General features: G+C 43.2%; 1 protein-coding gene across 1 annotated transcript in view; it reads right to left on the reverse strand.

Moving 5' to 3' along the window:
• Nucleotides 1-15,050, reverse strand: part of LOC124607022 — a 143,273-nt gene extending 128,223 nt beyond the window's left edge. Inside the window, exon 1 of the mRNA XM_047139182.1 lies at nt 14,879-15,050. Within this exon, the coding sequence (XP_046995138.1) occupies nt 14,879-14,901 (23 nt within the window). The 5' untranslated portion in view covers nt 14,902-15,050. The remainder of the gene's footprint in view (nt 1-14,878) is intronic.
• Nucleotides 15,051-19,638: the final 4,588 nt, after the last annotated feature.

Raw genomic sequence — 19,638 nt, forward strand, 5'->3', positions numbered from 1 at the left:
CAACCCTTGAACCCTTCTTTTATTTCCATCATTGCTTCTTTGATGTGTAGATTAAACAGTACGAGCGAAAGACTTATCCCTACCTTACACCCTTTTTTATCCAAGCACTTCGTTCTTGGTCTTACACTCTTCTTGTTCCCTATTGGTTCTTGTACATCTTCTACAATCACTAAATGAAAGCAAACAAAACAGAGGGATAAAAATTGTAGCTCCCTTCGCTCATACTCACTCTAACAGGAAAGTCTGAATCTTGATCGGATAGCTGGATACAGCAAACACCATCACCACCCGACAAAAACATAATATAAATTTAGATGGTATGGCGATTTACATGATATCCACATCAAAATCAACAAGAGATAAATACAGCAGAAAAGATGTTAGACTTCTCTTAAAAGTAAATATTCGGTCGGCTCCATAAACACTCGAGTTTTTCATGCCATTTCAGTTGGAAGAGACCATACAAGCTATAAAGAACATGAAACCTAGGAAGGCGTTGTTGGTATTCAGAGTTTCTGTCGCACTGTGGTCGTACCAACAAATGACTGAACGTCTTATTTTCAGATATCTTCGAGTCAGGTCATGCGTCACCTCTCTTCAAGAAAACTAAGATAATTGCTGTGCTAAAACAAAACAAAGATCCATCCAAAGTTGAAAACTACCGTCCCATTTCTCTCCTTAGAGTCCCGTTCAGGCTCCTACAGCGGCTCATTCATAAAATAATCTGCTCAGCCATCAACAAACACGTCCCAACAGAGAAAAGTTCGGTTTCGACTAGGAAGAGGATCTGAGGCTCAGGTACTAGCAAAAGCAACTCATATCCAAAGCGGCTTGGATCTAATTGTAGTCTATGATACTGTATAGCATGACAGACTCCTGCTCATTTTCATCCATATGATTATGTGTCGGAGAATAACAACTTTAATTGGCAACATGCAGAACAATAGATACTCCCAGGTGTTCTCAGAGAACTCTAAAAGCAGGATTCACAAAACAGATTACAGTATCCCACAAGGTTCTGTTTTGGTCCCAGTCCTTTTTAATTAGTATACATATGATCTTCCAGAAACAAAGACCAAGAAATTTTTTAAGTTGGTGGTGTTGCTCTGATTGCTCAGGATCAGAGCTTTCGGGAAGGTAACACCAGACCTGAAAACTTTGGATTTTGGATGAATACTTCAAACACAACTCTCTCCGATAAAATCTTGAAAAGACCATTGTATCAACTTCCCATCAAGATAATAAAAAAGCAGACTACAAACCGAACATCACACTTAGAGATCAGGCTCTCCATTACTGAAACAATCCAAAATATCTAAGTGTGCCTCTAGATAGATCACTGACACAGAAAATCCATCTCCGTAATGTGGCAACCAAAATCAAAACTCGGAATAATAAACCCCAGAAGTTGATATGAACCGTTGGGGGTACCGCTGCAACAATCATCATTTCATCAGCTTTAGCTCTTTGATACTCAGTGGCAGAACACTGCTGTTCCGCCTGGCTAGACAGTGCTCACACTAAAATAACTGGTACTCACTCAGTGAAGCAACGCGCCTCATCACATGGCGTGTCCCACAAACAAGCACTGGCTACCGGTACTTAATACAAGGCTTGTCCAGAAAGTAAGTTCCGATCAGTCGCGAAATGGAAACTACATTGAAAATCAGAGATGTTTTATTTTCGACAGTTGGCTCCACCTTCCAGCTACTTCTCTACATAGTCGCCGCTCCAGCTAGGACATATGTCGCACAGTTATACCAACTTCCCAATACCTCATCATTGAAGGCAGCCGCCTGTGCTTCCCACCAGTTCTCTACGCTCATCTATACATCGTTGTCTGTGCGGAAATGTTGTCTTCATAGCCAGTAGTTACTGTGAGCACAGAAGAAACACGGAAGGAGCCAATTACCGGCTGTAGTGCGGGTGATCAAACACTTCCCATCGAAAACACTGCAGGAGCATTTTCATTGCCCCTGCAGATTTCGACCGAGAATTGTCACGAAGTAGGAACCGTATGACAGTTCTGTAATGTGGGCTGCATAACATCAGGCGAAATCTCTCACCAGGACCTCATACTTGGCGGGAGACACTATTTCCTACGCATCTTTATGTGCTCACCTTACGCTTAGAACTGAAAAGAGCGAAGCGATGCAACTGCCAGGGATACTAAAGACATTGTCGAACACATATGTGTAAAGCTTTATTAGATTTTCAAAGTGGTTTCCATTTCTTGACCGATCGGAATTTACTTTCCGAATATCTCTCGTAATATTCCACCACCGTCCTTAAGAAGATCATATTCATTGCTAAACTTGTGGACAAGAATAAAAAACAACCCAGAATTACCAATTCATTCAGAAATTTCATTATGAGAATCCCAACGACTAAGATCTAGAAAACCATCGCAGTACACAGCAGTCAGCCTGCAGGACCGTAATTTCAACATGCAAGATCCTGGAACAGCCAATGACATGAGCGATCTCCGGTGTAATATCACCAACTAATCAAATCTCCCTGGGAGTTACCAGCAGATTTTCATCAACTCCGACAACACTGACAGATACTGAGTCGGAACAGAACTGACCGGGACAAATGTGGAGCATTGCTACACCGATGGGGAAGTCCTCCCTGGAATCTGACGGCGGTGATGAGCAGCAAACAATACATAACATAATATTTGAATGTTACCTCAGAGCACATTCACAATATGTCTGCAGAAACTTCTGACTGGAGTTCCAACCTAAACGTAGAACTATGAACCCATTACGAACTTGAGAGCGATATATATAAAGTAGTCTGTATTCCTTTGTCAGCATACGCTGAATAAATAAATGTAAACTATGAAGAACGCCTGGTGATAAACGGCCTAGTGGCTCTAATCTTATCATGTTGGGTAAAATAAGACACCAGCAAGATATACAAGGGATGGGAAGTGACTATAAGCGAGCAAAAATGCACATAAGAATGTCTGTCTGAATGATTTGTTGCTGTCTAGAACAACAGGCAGTACTGACTGTATGTATTTTATTCTATTAACCTGTTCTTGTTTTTGCCTCTTAAATCGCAAAGACAACAAAGCCATTAGAAACAGGCTCTAATTCAATTTTTAATTAGATGGCCGGCGAATCGCTTATTTTTGTGTGAAAGAGCTACTTCGGAATTGACATTGATCTTTTCGTTTGCCGAAATTACAGAGAGTCCATCAGGGCCTGTACTCTGTATCTTTGCTAAAATTGTCAAATTAATTTGAGTTGGTGATGCTGTGTAATGTAGTCAAATTCAGTATGCCATGACAGTCTGATGCACAGTTACAATCAATGCATTAGTGGACGGGAAAGCATAGAAAGTATGCCGATGACCAAGCAAATTCACAATAATTTGAATCACTGGTGTGTGAAGAAGGGTGTACGCAAACCAAGCAGTATCAGAGTCAGTGAGCAATGTTAACCAACACAGACAGGGCTGTAGAATTAAGCTATGATATAAATATGCAGTTTATCTGAAACAGAGGAAGCAAACTGGAAAATATGAATATTATGAAAGAATTTTGGAAAGTACTGCAGCGAATTCATTATGCAAAGGGAAGGATGGAAGGATAGAAAAAATCACAAATAGAATACAAAGAAAAAAAGACTTTTGTAACTGTTTCTCAGCTTCTTTGACAATGCTAAATGAATAACGTGCTGTACGATTTTGCCTTATAAGTTCACTGCGCTGTATCACCAATCGAACCTTAAAATTTACTAACAGCAATGCAGTATGCTAATCTTGCAAAATGCACAGAGTCATCCAGAATAATGTTAGAGAGGATATGTCACAAAGTTTTGTCAATATGGGAAGAATGAAATAGAAGACAGTTTAACGGCGGAAAAGCTGCGAAAAATAGGGATGCTAGCAGTTAGTTTGTACAGTAGGTCATCAGTAAAGTCACTGGCCATTCGTTGCTAATGTTCTTGAATCAATTAATTATCATTAACACAGAAGAGGCATACCAATTTCCTATACGTATAGGAAACACAAGACTGCAAGTATGTGATACAACCGACTATAATTACTTTGTTCCAACTGTTCAAACCGAGTGTTTTAAAACTGAACGCACGAACACGTGACGGTAGAATATTTAGGGAAAGCTGCCTTGGTGGTCAGTTGTGGTGCAACAAGTTAACAGCAAAACTAGAAGAAAGAGAATGCGTTTTACAAGGACGAAAATGGTTGATAATTGTTTACATGACACTGTGTCTTTAAAATACAAACATTGATTATAGTCGTAATTACATCACCTGTTAAAAATAAAAAGTGTTTCAGTGGATGAAACAGTGTTCTACCTTTCTGGTTTACTCATGTGTGTAATTTAACACTGTATATATATATACCTATAACTAGATAAAAGCTACTAGTTTTTCTTAAGAGAAAATGGCATGTAAATTATCAGCAGAAGCGATAGAAAGCGATATTTACCGTGAGTTGCTTTTGGGACGAAACCGTTTCAGCAGAAACGTTGTTATAACGAACGCTATCATATTTGTGATCTGCCGGAAACAGAAGTAATAAATTTCCCGGAGCTTAGATTAGTTATATCGCAACCAGACAGCTTCATAATTTTTATACTTGTGTTTACGATCTTCTGTGTATTTTACTGTCTGCTGATGGAATTTTCTATTAACAAAAGCCGTTTCGTTTGCGTTGCGCTGCGATAGTGTTATCAGCAAAGTTGCGGACAGGTCAGGTCCAAGGCGAAGCAAATAACGATCGAACAAGCTAGGGTTAATGACTGCGCATGCGTGTTCGTGCGTCAGCTCACCGCCCCCCCCCCCCCCCTCCCCATCCCCCATCTCCGCCGCCAGCCTTCACCAACAAGATTTTCAGTATTCCATGAAGTTACATCGTGTATTATTAAGAGTCCAGTGCCCCAAGAGGTTCCGACAGCGGACAGATTCTGTCGCGATAAACTGCAACCCCCTGATACCCGCCTAATGAGGCTCATATTCCAACTGAGAACTGAAGTGCTTCTCGGAACCGACCGGGCACTCGTGCGCCACCAAGATGGTAATTTTCGTAGCACGTCTATGCGTCGTGCAATTAACTTTAATGTCGTTCGTTCTCAGAAATACACACCGTACTCCTTAAATTGTATGGAACCTGTTGCACTTTATTTAATATGTGCGTAATGGCCACTCTGTCGAGGAGATATTCAATGTGAATAAAAAGAAAAAAATGTTATTCCAGCTTCTGTTGCTATCATCCCAGTCACGTCTTCTTAGTAACATCACGGTAGCACTTATTTTCTCTGCCTGGTCTACTTTCACCTTTTGATATTTTTCCACTAGCAAAACAGGACGTCAACACAGTGGAAAAAATAAATCAGCCTACAAATTTTCTGAATTTGTTCTAGAATCCTGGACCACTCTTGCTATATAAAAGAACCCGTGACCTTTGACTCTTACGGGATCACCAAGTGTCGTATTCTCAACAGCGTTGTGAGTGCCAGCTACTTTATGAAATAAAATTAACCTCTCAACTGCTACTAGTTACATATTTTTGTATTATGAACACCAGGACAATACTAGGAAACCCAATAACCAAAATCAAAAACCTTATTAACGAAAAAACGTGTAACGAGTTGTACACTGCTGTTTAGAACGTAATGTCGAAAATATCGACCACCATGAATAAGATGAACGTGCCATGAGCTGCCCGGCACAACAGTCCGACGCATATAATCAAAAGTTTGGATAATGTTAATTGACTTGCTCAGTGATATAGTCGACGTTTTCAGTATACATGAACGATTTATCAGCAGCATTGTAAGATTGTTTACTGACGTTCCTGTTGCGTTCAGGGAACTATCGTAAGACACTGCTCAAAATTTGCAAAAATTGTCACTTAGTGTAATGAAAGTGGATAAATGTAAGATAATGCCTATAACATACACGACTGTAAGAAACACAGGTCATTTCCGTTTTCAAAAGAGGTCGTCGAACTGACGCACAAATCTGTAGGCCTATATCTCTCACGTTATTCTTTTATATGTTCTAGAGCATGTTTTATGCTCACGTATGATGACATTTCTGGAGGCCGAACATCTACCCTGTAGGAACCGACGTGGTTACTAAAACAATGAAAGTGTGAAACCCAGCTCTCTCTATTCGTACATGAGATCCAGAAAGCAGTAGATATAGGTGACTAGGTAAACGTGTTCCTTGACTTACGCAAGCCATTCGGCACAGTTCCCGTACTGCCGCCTAATGAACAAAATGCAAGCGTACAAAATATGAGACCAGCTGTGTGATTTCGTTAAAGAGTTTCCAGCAAACAGAACCCAGCATGTCATTCTAAACGGAGAGAATTCTTCAAATTTAAAAGTAACTTCGGACGGCCCCAGCGAAGTGATATAAACGAGCTAGTAGACAATGAGGCTGTTCGTGGGTGATGCCGTTGCATAAAGAGAAGTCGCAACGCTAGAAAATTGTAGCGAAATGCAAGAAGAACTGCTTGGTCCAGGGAGTGCAGTTGAACCTCAACAAACGTAACGTACTGCGAATACACAAATAGAAAGACCCTTTATTGTAAGATTGTTTAGTTGCAGAAGCATCATTTGGAGCAAATACTTCCATAAAATCTCTAGTAGTATATGTAGTAGTAAAGGTATCGAACGGGTTAAAGTGGAACAGCTACATAAAATTAATAGCGGAAAACGCAAGTGCCAGACTGAGGGTCACTGGAAGAATCCTCAGGAAATGTAGTCCCTCAAAAAAGGGAGTTCCTTACAAAACATTCGTTTGACCAACACTTGAATACTGCTCGTCAGTCTGAGATCCGTACCAGATGCGATTGATAGAGAAATACAGAAGACCCATAGAAGAGCATCCGGTTTCGCTACAGGTTCAGTTAGTAAGCACGGAAACGTCTCTGAGATGATCAACCAACTCAAACGGCAGATGGTGCAAGAGAGGCGTTCCGCATTACGGCGTAGTTTACTATTAAAGTCCAGAGAGCGTACATTTCTAGAAGAGTCAACCAATATATTGCTTGCTCTTACGTATATCTCACAAAAAAGACCACGCAGATAAAATTAAAGAGATTCGAGCACAGAGAGAGGCTTACCAGCAATCGCTCTTCCCGCCAGCCATTCGCGGCTGGAACAGAAAAATGGGGAAGTGTCAGCGATACACGGAGTATCCTCTACCACATACCATTAGCTGGCTTGAGGAGTAAGGATGTAGATCTAGCTGCAAATAGTATTTATAGTATTTGACCACAAGGTTAGTAGCTAACATCTTGAGCACGTCGCATCGTATGACTACAATAAGAAGGTACACTGAAGAGCCAAAGAAAGTGGTACACCTGCCTAATATTGTGTAGGACGCAGAAGAGCCGCAACACGACGTGGCATCGATTCGACTAATGTCCGAAGTAGTGCTGGAAGGAACTCACACCGTGAATCCTACAGGGCTGTCCATAAATCCGTAAGTGTACTAGGGGGTGAGATCTCTTCTGAACAGCACGTTACAAGGCATCCCAGATATGCTCAATAATGTTCATGTCTGAAGAGTTTGGTGGTCAGTGAAAGTGTTTAAACTCAGAAGCGTGTTCATGGGGCCTCTCTGTAGCAATTCTGGACGTGTGGGGTGTCGTATTGTCCTCCTGGAATTGCCCAAGGCCGACAGAATGGACAATGGACATGAATGCATGCAGGTGACCAGACAGGATGCTTACGTACGTGTCACCTGCCACAGTAGTATCTGCACGTATCAGAGGTCCCATATCACTCCAACTGCACACACGCTACACCATTACAGATCCTTCATCAGACTGGACAGTCCCCTGCTGACTTGCAGGATCCATGGATTCAAGAGGTTGTCTCCACACCCCAGCATGTCCATCCGCTCTATACAACATGAAACGAGACTCGTCCGACCAGGCAACATGTTTCCGGTTATCAACAGTCCAATGTCGGTGTTTATGGGGCTAGGAGAGGCGTAAGGCTCTGTGTCGTGCAGTCATCAAGGGTACACGAGTGGGCCTTCGGCTCCGAAAGCCCATATCGATGATGTTTCGTTGAATGCTTCGCATGCTGACACTTGATAGGCCAGCATTGAAATCTGCAGCAATTTGCGGAAGGGTTGCACTTCTGTCACGTTGAACGATCTCTTTAATCGTCTGTGGTCCCGTTCTTGCAGGATCTTCCTCTGGCCGCAGCGATGTCGGAGATTTGATATTTTACCGGATTCCTGATATTCACGGTACATGATGATCGTACTGGAAAATCCCCACTTCATCGCTACCTCGGAGATGCTGTGTCTCATCGCTCGTGTTCCGACTATAACACCACGTTTAAACTCACTTAAATCTTGATAACCCGCCATTGTAGCAGCAGTAACCGATCTAACAACTGCGCCAGACACTTGTTGTCCTATATAGGCGTTGCCAACCGCAGCGCCGTACTCTGCCAGTTTACATATCTCTGTATTTGAATAAGCATGCCATACCTTTGGCGCTTCAGTGTATATGACAGGGGACGATCACGTAACTTCAGTATTAGGGTAAAAGAACGGGAGACGTCTATATAATGGGAAGGTTAAGGGAAAGTGCAGTCCGTCAGTAAAGGAAATCACCTACAAGACGCTAGTGCGCCTAATTCTATTATTCCACGTTTGGAGTCTTCCTCAAATAGGAATGACAACAGAAAACGAGTGAATTCCAGATGCGTTGTTAGTATCGAATGATGTCGGTATAGCCCATAGAAAAGTGCAACAGAAACTATTGAGGGATTTCAATGTTAATAGCTTGTAATTACCGCGATAACCTGTAGGGTAAATTTTCAAAATATGTTCAAATGTGTGTGAAATCCTTGGGACTTAACTGCTAAGGTCATCAGTCTCTAAGCTTACACACTACTTAATCTACATTATCCTAAGGACAAACACACATACCCATGCCCGAGGGAGGACTCGAACCTCCGCCGGGACCAGCCGAGGGTAAATTTTGAGAAACCATATTCGAAGAAGAGAGTTCGATCATTATGCTTCCACCATTGCATACCAGGTGAAGGGACGGTGCAAATAAGATTAGGGCTTGCACAAAGACATACAGACAGTTATTCTTCCCTCACTGAGTACTGAAATCAAATAGGAAAGAGAATCGATATATTTGTACAGTGTGCCCTCCGCCATGTACTATACAGTGGCCTAGGGAGCATATTTATGGGCGGACACACACACACACACACACACACACACACACACACACACACACACAACAAAAGAGGAAACCTATTAAAATCTTACACTGCAGTTGAGATCAGTGTGTTTGAATCGATTGTACATCAAAGTCGTTCCTCACATCAACTGGGAATGGTGAAGGCGTCTTCCCGCAAAATACAAAGGTATATATCTGTCAGAAAATGAGGGAGAATATGCTCCCGAAGTATTTTATTGCACAGTTAAAAGAAAATATGAAAGAAGTGGTGTTTGCGATTAACCAGTCACGCAACTACGTAGTAAGGTACTTCATCAAAACAGTCTGGCAGCACATCTACATAGCATGTGAGATGCTATCTGCTAAGATCGATCCGCGGAACCGGTATGGTATACTGCCGAATAAAAGTGTATTGATAACTCTTAAGATAAACAGCAAGTGCTCCTTAATGACATGTCAAGTTACATGTGTAACACAGAAACATCAGGCAGCAAATCAAAAGGAAGAGATAACATTTAAGAGTTAAGTTTATGAGTGTTATAAGTTCCAGTCATTTATCACATGAATTGGCGAGATACTGCGCTGCTTCACTTGGGCGAAATATCCATTGATGAACAGTAACAACGATTCATTTAGTACGTATTGAAAAATGTCAGTCGTTGGCTAAACTGTCTAATTAATAAAGCTGAAAGTGTGTAGCCATTATTTCGCAAGTGTGCTTGTTTAAACTGTTTGACCCATACTCGGTCACAGCAATTGCTGCCAAATACGATCCATAAATTGATCATACAATTCAGGCTCTCACAACCGGTGTTCAGGTCCTCCGTGACATTTTGTAGTATGTGGTCGTCTTGTTACATTTACGATTGTACTCCGCAGGCCAAATTTCAGGCGTGGTGTAGGCTAATTCTGATACTACTATTATTACTCCCACGTTTCTCTCCTTTTCGCGAACCGCGAGTGGAAACAATCACATTAGGTAAGCCCATGTTTGAGCTCTAATTTCTTTGGTTTTTTCAGTCGTAGTAATTTAACGAGAAGTATGTCAGAGAATATGTTTCCTGTCTCTTCTTGGAACATACGCCGTCGGAATTGCAATAATAATGCTCTCCGTGATACACAACGTCTCTCCAGTACTGCCTGCCACTGGAATAGGATGGGCATCTCCGTGACGCTCTCTTGTTTGCTAAACCAAGGCGCGACGGAATACTTGGTGTCTTTTTGGGTATTCTGTATCTCCTCTTTCAATCCAATCTGATAAGAGATCCACACTGGCGAGCAATTCTCAAGAGTCGGTCGAATGGGTGTTTTGTGAGCCATTTTCTTCGTGCATGAAATACATTTCCTTAGGATTCTCCCACTGAATCTGAAGCTGGTATCTGCTTTTCTACAGCAAGTGTTCAGGAAGGGGAAAAGAGATTAGTCGCGAACAGACTGAATTTTACTGCAGATCGACTTCAGCGACAGAATAGCCATCATCAGTGTATAAAACATCTGATTTGGTCTCATTGACATGAAGTTCAGGTGCACGTTCAGGAAGGGAAACGGCGATCAGTCGCGGACAATCTGAATTTCACTGCAGCTCTACTTCAGCTATAGAATGGTCATCATCAATGCATAAAACATCTGGTTTGACGTAAAGGTCAGGTGCATGTAGACTGCAATTTGAATACAGAATTGTATAAAACAATCATTGCAAAAGGTACAGCCAGAGGAACTAAGACCTTCGAAGTCTAATAAATAAGTCTAAGACTTCGACCACTTTAGTTCCACTGGCTGTGTCTTTTGTAATGACTGCTGTATGCAGTTCTGTATTCAAATTGTAATCTACATGCTCCTGAAATTCACGCCAATGTGACCACACCAGGTGCTTTATGCACTGATGACGACTATTCTATAGCTGAAATCAATCTGCAATCAAATTCAAATTGTTCGTGACTGATCGCTGTTCTTCCTTCCTGAAAATCTAACGATCACTCCACAACGGGATATTACGGATTCCAACACAAATAAGCTTTAAGCAGTAATTTTACTTCACGCTACTCCCAGGTGGTTGCTCCTTCCGTGAGTAGGAACTGAAATGGTAAGTAGAAATTTGTGTTTTGTGCTACAACTTAAACCCCAAAAACCACATGTTACCGAGATTTATTAAGTGTATTAATAACCTACTCAAATGTTCTGCAAGTGCAGTAAGATAGCATTTCAGAGTTGACGATTTCTGTGTTGGTTGAAAATGGCCATGTCCTCATCAGCATGAGGGGAGCGGCAGGAAACTCCAGGTTACCTTCTGCGTCATCTCATCAGTATGAGTGAAAGCGAGCGTCATCTTGCCCAGCTCATGCACAAAATTAGCGTCTGCAAGCACAATGGATGAAATTCTTACCAAGTTACGAAACTGGGCATTCGACATCGCTAACGTACACCACTGTAGCGGCATTGTACTCGGTGAATGCAGGTTTGAATTGTAGTGATAGACGAATTTTCCTTCGGCAGTATTTGGACGGAAAAACTAATAGAGGTTGTGGCGTACGGTTGCAGGTCAGGAAGTTGTGAGGCACTGTCCTAGGATTAATTAACCAACCTCCCAGCGATGTCCTCTGAAGTGTGGGTGCTATAAACAGTTCTAACTCGTGCGACAGGCATATAGCGACGCTAATCTGGAAGCTCCTCTTCGTGCCTTCGAAAGGATATGTGCTGCAACGGATTTGACGTTCGTTCTCCTCTATGAACTTAACCGACAATCAAAACAGTGCTACTCTCTACTACTGCAACACGCAGTTCCCTATCATTTACGTAAAATAGTTCTGTGTAAGAGCATTCATATTTCTGGAAGATCGCAAGTGCACCTGAGTATAAAGAAAAATTTCTCTGAGACCAGTCAAGAACGCCATACAGCTTGAGTGTCCAGAGATAAATGATAGTTTAAAAGCGTGGGACAATTGTGATCCGGCTGTCTTTAGATTGGAGACAGCATTGTATCAGCTGAGCCATCGTAATATACCTCACAGACCTACTTAGACAAGTCACGATATTTTTTCCTTCCTTTTCATACTTCATTAGGGCTCGTGAGAGGGAGTATTTCTTACATGAGAAGATAGCATTCATCGTTGTATGTCGCGGACGAAATGTTCTATACTGAGTAAAAACTGTTCTTGAAACGACGTTTCGCCAATTTTCCTACCAGTTCAACTTTAGCCAAGCTTCACGTCTAAATGAAGGCTGGGAAACTTGCCGATACATTGCTAGCAGCTGACGCTTTTACCCGTCTCGTCAATACAAAAATTATTTTCACCACGACAAATTTGAACGAAAACTCGAGTTCTCTTACAATCGTCACTCTCATCATCATCTGAATCAATTAACTGTCGTATTATCGCTGATGATGGTGATACTGGAGGCACAAAGTCCTTGCTTTTACTAGATGCTGGCTCGGCAAATAGCGCCCAAAATGTTTTACGTAACTACGTCGTCGCGAAACACCTTGTTGTGATGGAGTCAGTGGTCGCGTCAACTGTTTAATGGCTATTCTAGCTTTGACTGAGTGGTCACTACCAATAAATAACCTTTAAAAACTTCATGGAGACTGGAGGAGTCAGAGCGTGGTGGATGTCAATATTGGTAGAAGCCAAAATTTCCATGAAGCTCTTCTAGTAGCAACTTCATGTAAATGTTGACTCCTACCTCGCTCTGACACACCCATTCCTCAAGAAGTAATTATAGGGAATAATTTATCCATGTTAATGGGTAGTTGAGCTTTGTGGTTTTGGCCTGGATTACTTTACAAAATATAGCAACCAATCACTTTTCATATGCCTTTATTTATTTTGGGCTTTCATCCACTTTCAGTTGAAATTTTAATTTCATTGAAACGCAGCTGTAGCCACATGGCGAATTCTATGCTACATTAGCGCTTCAGTGAAATTTGTTTCCACTATGCACATAGAGGCGGTGAAAGGAGCTACAAGTTACAGGACGAAAAGGGGCAGCAGCGTCCAAATAGTCTTTACTAACGTTGTATTGACGAAGATTTAGGTGTATTACGCCAAATGGAATCTGCGAAAGCCGGAAACATTTTTTGGTATAAATAAAGCTAAGTAACGACTTCTTTGAAAGTAAGTTATTTGTGTCGTCTACAGACCATTGCACAACAAGAGTGGCGCCCTGTCATAAGAGTGTGCATGTTCCGGTTTCCTGCAGACACAGTTCTGCTGCGGTACGGATAACAGGTGTGTCACACTGTGCGAATGAGATGGTGCGACAGCTGTAAATTTTCTTCCAAGTTGAAGTACGCGGGCAAAATGTCTATATTGCACGCAGATTTACCACGAAATTCTGGCAGTTCAAATCAAATGGCTCGAAGCACTACGGGACTTAACATCTGAGGTCATCAGTCCCCTAGACTTAGAGCTACTTAAACCTAACTAACCTAACGACATCACACACATCCATGCTCGAGGCAGGATCTGGACCTGCGACCGTAGCAGCAGCGCGATTCCGGACTGAAGCGCCTAGAACCGCTCGGCCACAGCGGCTCGTTCTAGCAGTGTGTGGACGAAATGGAATGTCGCGTCCAGCAGTAGTGAAAAGTACCAACAAGTTGCAAGTTGCCGCATAGAAGTGGCTGCTGTGATGGGAATGCCCTTTGAAATTTCGGCTAGAAGAAAGAATATCTGGGTGGGGAAGGTGGGGGGGGGGGGGGGTGGAGTTTTGCCAACGATGAGGATGTTCACCGAAAAGCGGTTCTCTCTTGGCTCCTTGATTAAGGAGGAGAATTTCATCGTTGAGTACCTAATGGATTGACGCGCCCGGCTAGCCGCGCGTTAGCACGCCACTTCCGGTATTATGGGAGGTGCGTCCTCCCCGGATCAAATCCGTCTGGCTCATGACGTCGAGAGCTGAAGTGCCGCTCAGTCTGGATGTTTTTTTTAGGCGGTTTGTCACATCCGATTAGGTCAATACAAAGGTCATACCCGCATTCCGCCACTGTTACACGATTCACAAAGTTTTAGAAAACGTTCGCACAATTTTACCTGGGGTTACATTAAACGTAGACACGTGGGGTACACAACTCCCGTCCCGGAGTCTGGAGGAGGGGGCTGTAGGGCATTCGGCCACCATCTACAACTAAGATGGCCAAATCCGAAAAATTTACATGCCAATGCAATGAAGACACGGGATGAAGCTAACGAAAGAGATGAAGAAGAGGAAGGATTGGCAGAACGTTTCAATGGCTCCAAGAATTACTGACTAGGTTGGAAAAAAGTGTCATGTATCTCTGTAGTGCAGCATTCAATAAAAGTTACTTAACCTGCCTTAATAATGAGTAACTTATTTCTTGAAGTCCGCTCGCATATAAAAAGTGACTGACTGCTGTATTTCAAGCAACAGCCGTGGAGCTCAAACACCGTTGAGGTGCCCAAAAATAAGGTCCATAAATACTTCACGGCCGATGAAGTGTTAGGATTAACTCTAGAAGGGGCCTTATGAAAAGATTGATTCCTACCATTCTCGGTCGGGACGTACTTATGAGCTGTTGACAACGGCAGTATAGACATTAAACAATACGCGAGCGCTGACTGCAACGAACTTCTTAGTTAAAAGTAAGGTGCCCACTGATGCTCGCAGCCAGTAACACGGCTAATACGAGCGAGGCAGTATCTCTGTTCTCGTTCCCTACCTGACACATAGGTCGACGTCCATACGAGTTACTCGGTCGGCGCCGTCTGGATTCCCCGTGAAGGCGTCACCACTTGCTACACGTGCAGCTGACTCCGTCGCACAGACACCTCGAGGCGTCGGGATGGCCGTGGACGTCTCTGGTGGGGCCCCCGGCGCAACGGCGGCTCACCTGCGTCCGCCAGACACGGCAGCGCCGAACTGCGCCCATTGTGGGCCAGCGCGGCCGCGTCCGGCTCGCCGACCTCTTCCTCTTTTTACTTTTTTTTTTTTGCAGCGTGCCGGTGGCAGCGCATTTGCATGCGTGCACGTGAAAGCGCGCAAGGGTGCTCTTGTCTTGCGGGCCCACGCTCGCTTGCGCCTCGGCTCGCCTCGTTTTATTTTGCACCCTGTCCTCTCCTCTCGGCTGCTCTCGACTCGACCGTCCCTCGCCCGGTGGCGGGCGCTTTGTTTCGCGGGCTGCGTATCGGGTGTCGGCGCGAACGGACAAAGACCTGGACCGAGCTGCGACTGTGAGAATGTGCCGCCAAATTAAGCGGAATGAATTAAGACGCGCCGTGCCGCGCCCTGCGAGAGCCGCTCTTTTTATATTATTACCTGTCCCCTGCGCGAGAAACAGGATGTGTTTAGAGGGGCCGCGACGGCGAATTTCGAACGAACAAAGGGTTGCAATAATGAGAAACACTCGCTCGTTTCCGGTCTCGGAGCTGCTTCTGTTTCTCAGATGAGTCCCGTGGAGTGCCGGGACTCCACTCGTCTGCGACCACACACAGTGTAGCAATGCCGTAGCATCATATTTTTCCCAGCCGAAGCTGGTGCTTGCTCTGGTGGCAAATGGCGTGCCTGGAAACTAGGACTGTCGATACTTTTAAAAATATCGGGAACCCGATTTATTGATATTAATAAAGTATCATTATTACCCAGCGATGTATCGAAAGAACTATCGATGTATTTAAGAGAAGATATCGAAATGCAAGCTAAAAGAAAAAAGAAGAAAAAAGCCAATCTGCAGAACATCTTAAATATACTATCAGTTTAGAACTGTATATTTAAGTAATCATTTAGTGTTAGATATTCTGTACATCAACAAGTTAGCAGTCTGCTTATCACCCTCAGAGCACGAATTGAAAGGAAAACGATGCACGTTCACGCTTCGCGATGACCACTTTGCTAACAGTTGTAACTGCAGGTAAGTGGCACAATAAAACGTGTCCAATGAGTCCGTCGTTCGATTTCGTCTCGTATCGGGTCTGTCTGGAACACTTCATGTCGACTTCCCTGTTTTTTTCATTTTTGCAAATTCCAGCGACCTAGCAGTTGTGGTGTCAAAATTTCCTGACAAAGCTAAGCGATACGGCTTCTGTTGGTAGCGCCGAGCGCCGATTACGTCAGCATTTCCCCTCACACGTCTCCGCTCATCGCAAAGACCAATTTTGTCATTTAGATTTTTGTTCATGAGTTTCAGCGACTGTTTTTGAAGAATGCCGATGTGAAGAAACAGCACACTAGTCGCGTCAATTTGTTTAACGCAACTGGTGTGCTGTTGCTTCACATCGGATATCTTTTTACTCCACTCACCCCGCGAGCCCCCCCTCCCCCCCCCCCCCCCTCCCAGTGCAATCGGATTTCTTCTTTGTGCCATCTCTACTTGCTTCACACAGACAAAGACAAAGATGAAAGCTGAAAAAGTAGTAACTCCTTCTCACAATGAAAGTAAACTTACGGTCTAGTACAATTTGAAAAGAAGAACTTCCAGTATTTATCGAAAATTGAGAAAAAATAGAATATAAAATCAAAATATCGGCATTCGATATAGTTTTTCGATATGGATACATCGATACACCAGAGAGAAGAAGAATGTCGCAGATGCATATCGATATTACCAACACCTCTACCGGAAACAAAGAGGACGCGACATCGAATTCCTAGCACACCACGGAATGTTTCCTCCGACGTTAATCTAGCCTTCGTCTCTTAACGATTTGAAGAGTCGCCTGAAACGACATGTGGTGCGGATTCCACTTTGTACTGTAGCTCCTCTTGGGAAACTCGGGTAAATTAAGGACACACAAGTTGCCGAAGTAATGTCAAATTCAAAGACTTGCTCTCGGCCATTGAGCTACACGAAACTACAAGGACCTATCAAAAACTTACCGTTTGAAAGCGTTGCTGTTCCGTATATGGAAAGTAGCCCGACACCTATGCAGAAACATGTAGGGAAGGTGAACTATGGCGGCGTTATTACCAAATGCGTCCAAACAGGACCAACGTACTGCCGAAGAGCAAACTCAGGTAAACATCCATCGGAGAATAAAGAACGTGCATGGGCAGCATGTTTGTCGAAAACCACCGATGTGGAGTGATGCGTCAAGTCTCGTGCTGATCGCAATTCTACACAGGACGTCGATAGATCTGGGACGCCAGCCAACTCAATGGGGAGACACCCTCGTACCAACCTTATAGCCCTGATCTCTCGCCATGCGATTATAACGCCTTCGGTCCCTTAACAAAGACCTTTAGGGGTTGACGTTTCCTGTCGGTAGAGGATGTTCAAAAATGGTTCAAATGGCTCTGAGCACTATGGGACTTAACATCTGAGGTCATCAGTCCCCTCAAACTTAGAACTACTTAAACCTAGCTAACCTAAGGACATCACACACATCCATGCTCGAGGCAGGATTCGAACCTGCCACCGTAGCAGTCACGCGGTTCCGGATTGAAGCGCCTAGAACCGCTCGACCACAGCGGCCGGTCCTTGAATTTTAATCTGACTCTTGAACCTTTCCTTTATTTACTTCATTGCTTCTTCGATGTATAGATTAAAAAATAGGGGCGGAAGATTACATCCCTGACTCACATCTTTTTTAATTCGAGCACTTCGCTCTTGGCTCTCCTGTCTCATTGTTCCCTGTTGGCTCTTGTACCTTGTATTTTCAGTTTTCATTGGCCGTCTAATGGGTTAACACGCCGCTTTGGGTTTCGGGGAGGTCAGCTTGCGAATCCACTTTGCGGGTTAACGACGAGAGCTGGTGAACAGCCGATTTTCCACATCCAACTAGGTAAATACGAAGCTGACACCCACGTTTCGCGTCAGATACAAGCTACAGAAACATTTAGTAAACGTTCTCACACTTGAACATGAGCTTTACTCTGGGCAGAGACAGATGGTGTACACAAATTTCACTCCGGGAGGGATGGTATCTTCAGGTAGACATCTAGCCACCAACTGCCGTTAACACTGCAAAAACCCATGTAACACTTCCGACCCGGTAGAGATAGGGGAAAAGGGTAGGGAAGAAGATAAGTGTTTACTGGCCATCAAACGCTAATACAAAAAGTCCTTGTATACGGGAAAATATAAAACACACCATAAATAAAACACTTTAAGAAAATATATACCAATAGATTTAATTTTATTTGATAATTTTATGTAGTTACAAGTTTTGGGCCTCGTTGGCACCGCCCTCAGACCTCTGCATGAATCGAGAAAATCATCAAGCTTACAACAGAAATCGAATCTGTTATGCAGCAACAACTGCCACTAGTTTAAATAAATTGACCATACGTATGCATTAGTAATAAGTCGGTTAGCCTTCCCCCTTTATCATATTTACGCGTTCTTCATTCCGTTTTGTTGTTTTTCAAGGTCTATATTTTGAGACAAATTCTCTGCCCTATGCGTTTCGTTACAATATGACCACTGTATGCGGTATTATTGTTAGTATGACATGAGTCAATGTAATTTTCAATGAAGGCTTTTCTAAATTACAGTATGGTAATTTTTACTGATTTCGTAACATTATGCTAGTATTATTTTTTGTAAGCGGTTTTTTTTAAACCGTTCATGGGTACATGATACTTCAGTGATCTATGTTTGTATATCATGCATTTTATTTTACCGTCTTGGTATTTTTGATCTCCCTTTTTATACAGGGTGTTACAAAAAGGTACGGCCAAACTTTCAGGAAACATTCCTCACACACAAATAAAGAAAAGATGTTATGTGGACATGTGTCCGGAAACGCTTAATTTCCATGTTAGAGCTCCTCTTAGTTTCGTCAGTATGTACTGTACTTCCTCGATTCACCGCCAGTTGGCCCAATTGAAGGAAGGTAATGTTGACTTCAGTGCTTGTGTTAACATGCGACTCATTGCTCTACAGTACTAGCATCAAGCACATCAGTACGTAGCACCAACAGGTTAGTGTTCATCACGAACGCGGTTTTGCAGTCAGTGCAATGTTTACAAATGCGGAGTTGGCAGATGCCCATTTGATGTATGGATTAGCACGGGGCAATAGCCGTGGCGCGGTACGTTTGTATCGAGACAGATTTCCAGAACGAAGGTGTCCCGATAGGAAGACGTTCGAAGCAATTGATCGGCGTCTTAGGGAGCACCGAACATTCCAGCCTATGACTCGCGTCTGGGAAAGACCTAGAACGACGAGGACACCTGCAATGGACGAGGCAATTCTTCGCGCAGTTGACGATAACCTTAATGTCAGCGTCAGAGAAGTACGCTGTACAAGGTAACGTTGACCACGTCACTGTATGGAGAGTGCTACTGGAGAACCAGTTGTTTCCGTACCATGTACAGCGTGTGCAGGCACTATCAGCAGCTGATTGGCCTCCACGGGTACACTTCTGCGAATGGTTCATCCAACAACGTCTCAATCCTCATTTCAGTGCAAATGTTATCTTTACGGATGAGGCTTCATTCCAAAGTGATCAAATTGTAAATTTTCACAATCAACATGTGTGG

This window comes from Schistocerca americana, chromosome 3, assembly GCF_021461395.2.
Source record: "Schistocerca americana isolate TAMUIC-IGC-003095 chromosome 3, iqSchAmer2.1, whole genome shotgun sequence".
NCBI classification, from domain to species: domain Eukaryota; kingdom Metazoa; phylum Arthropoda; class Insecta; order Orthoptera; family Acrididae; genus Schistocerca; species Schistocerca americana.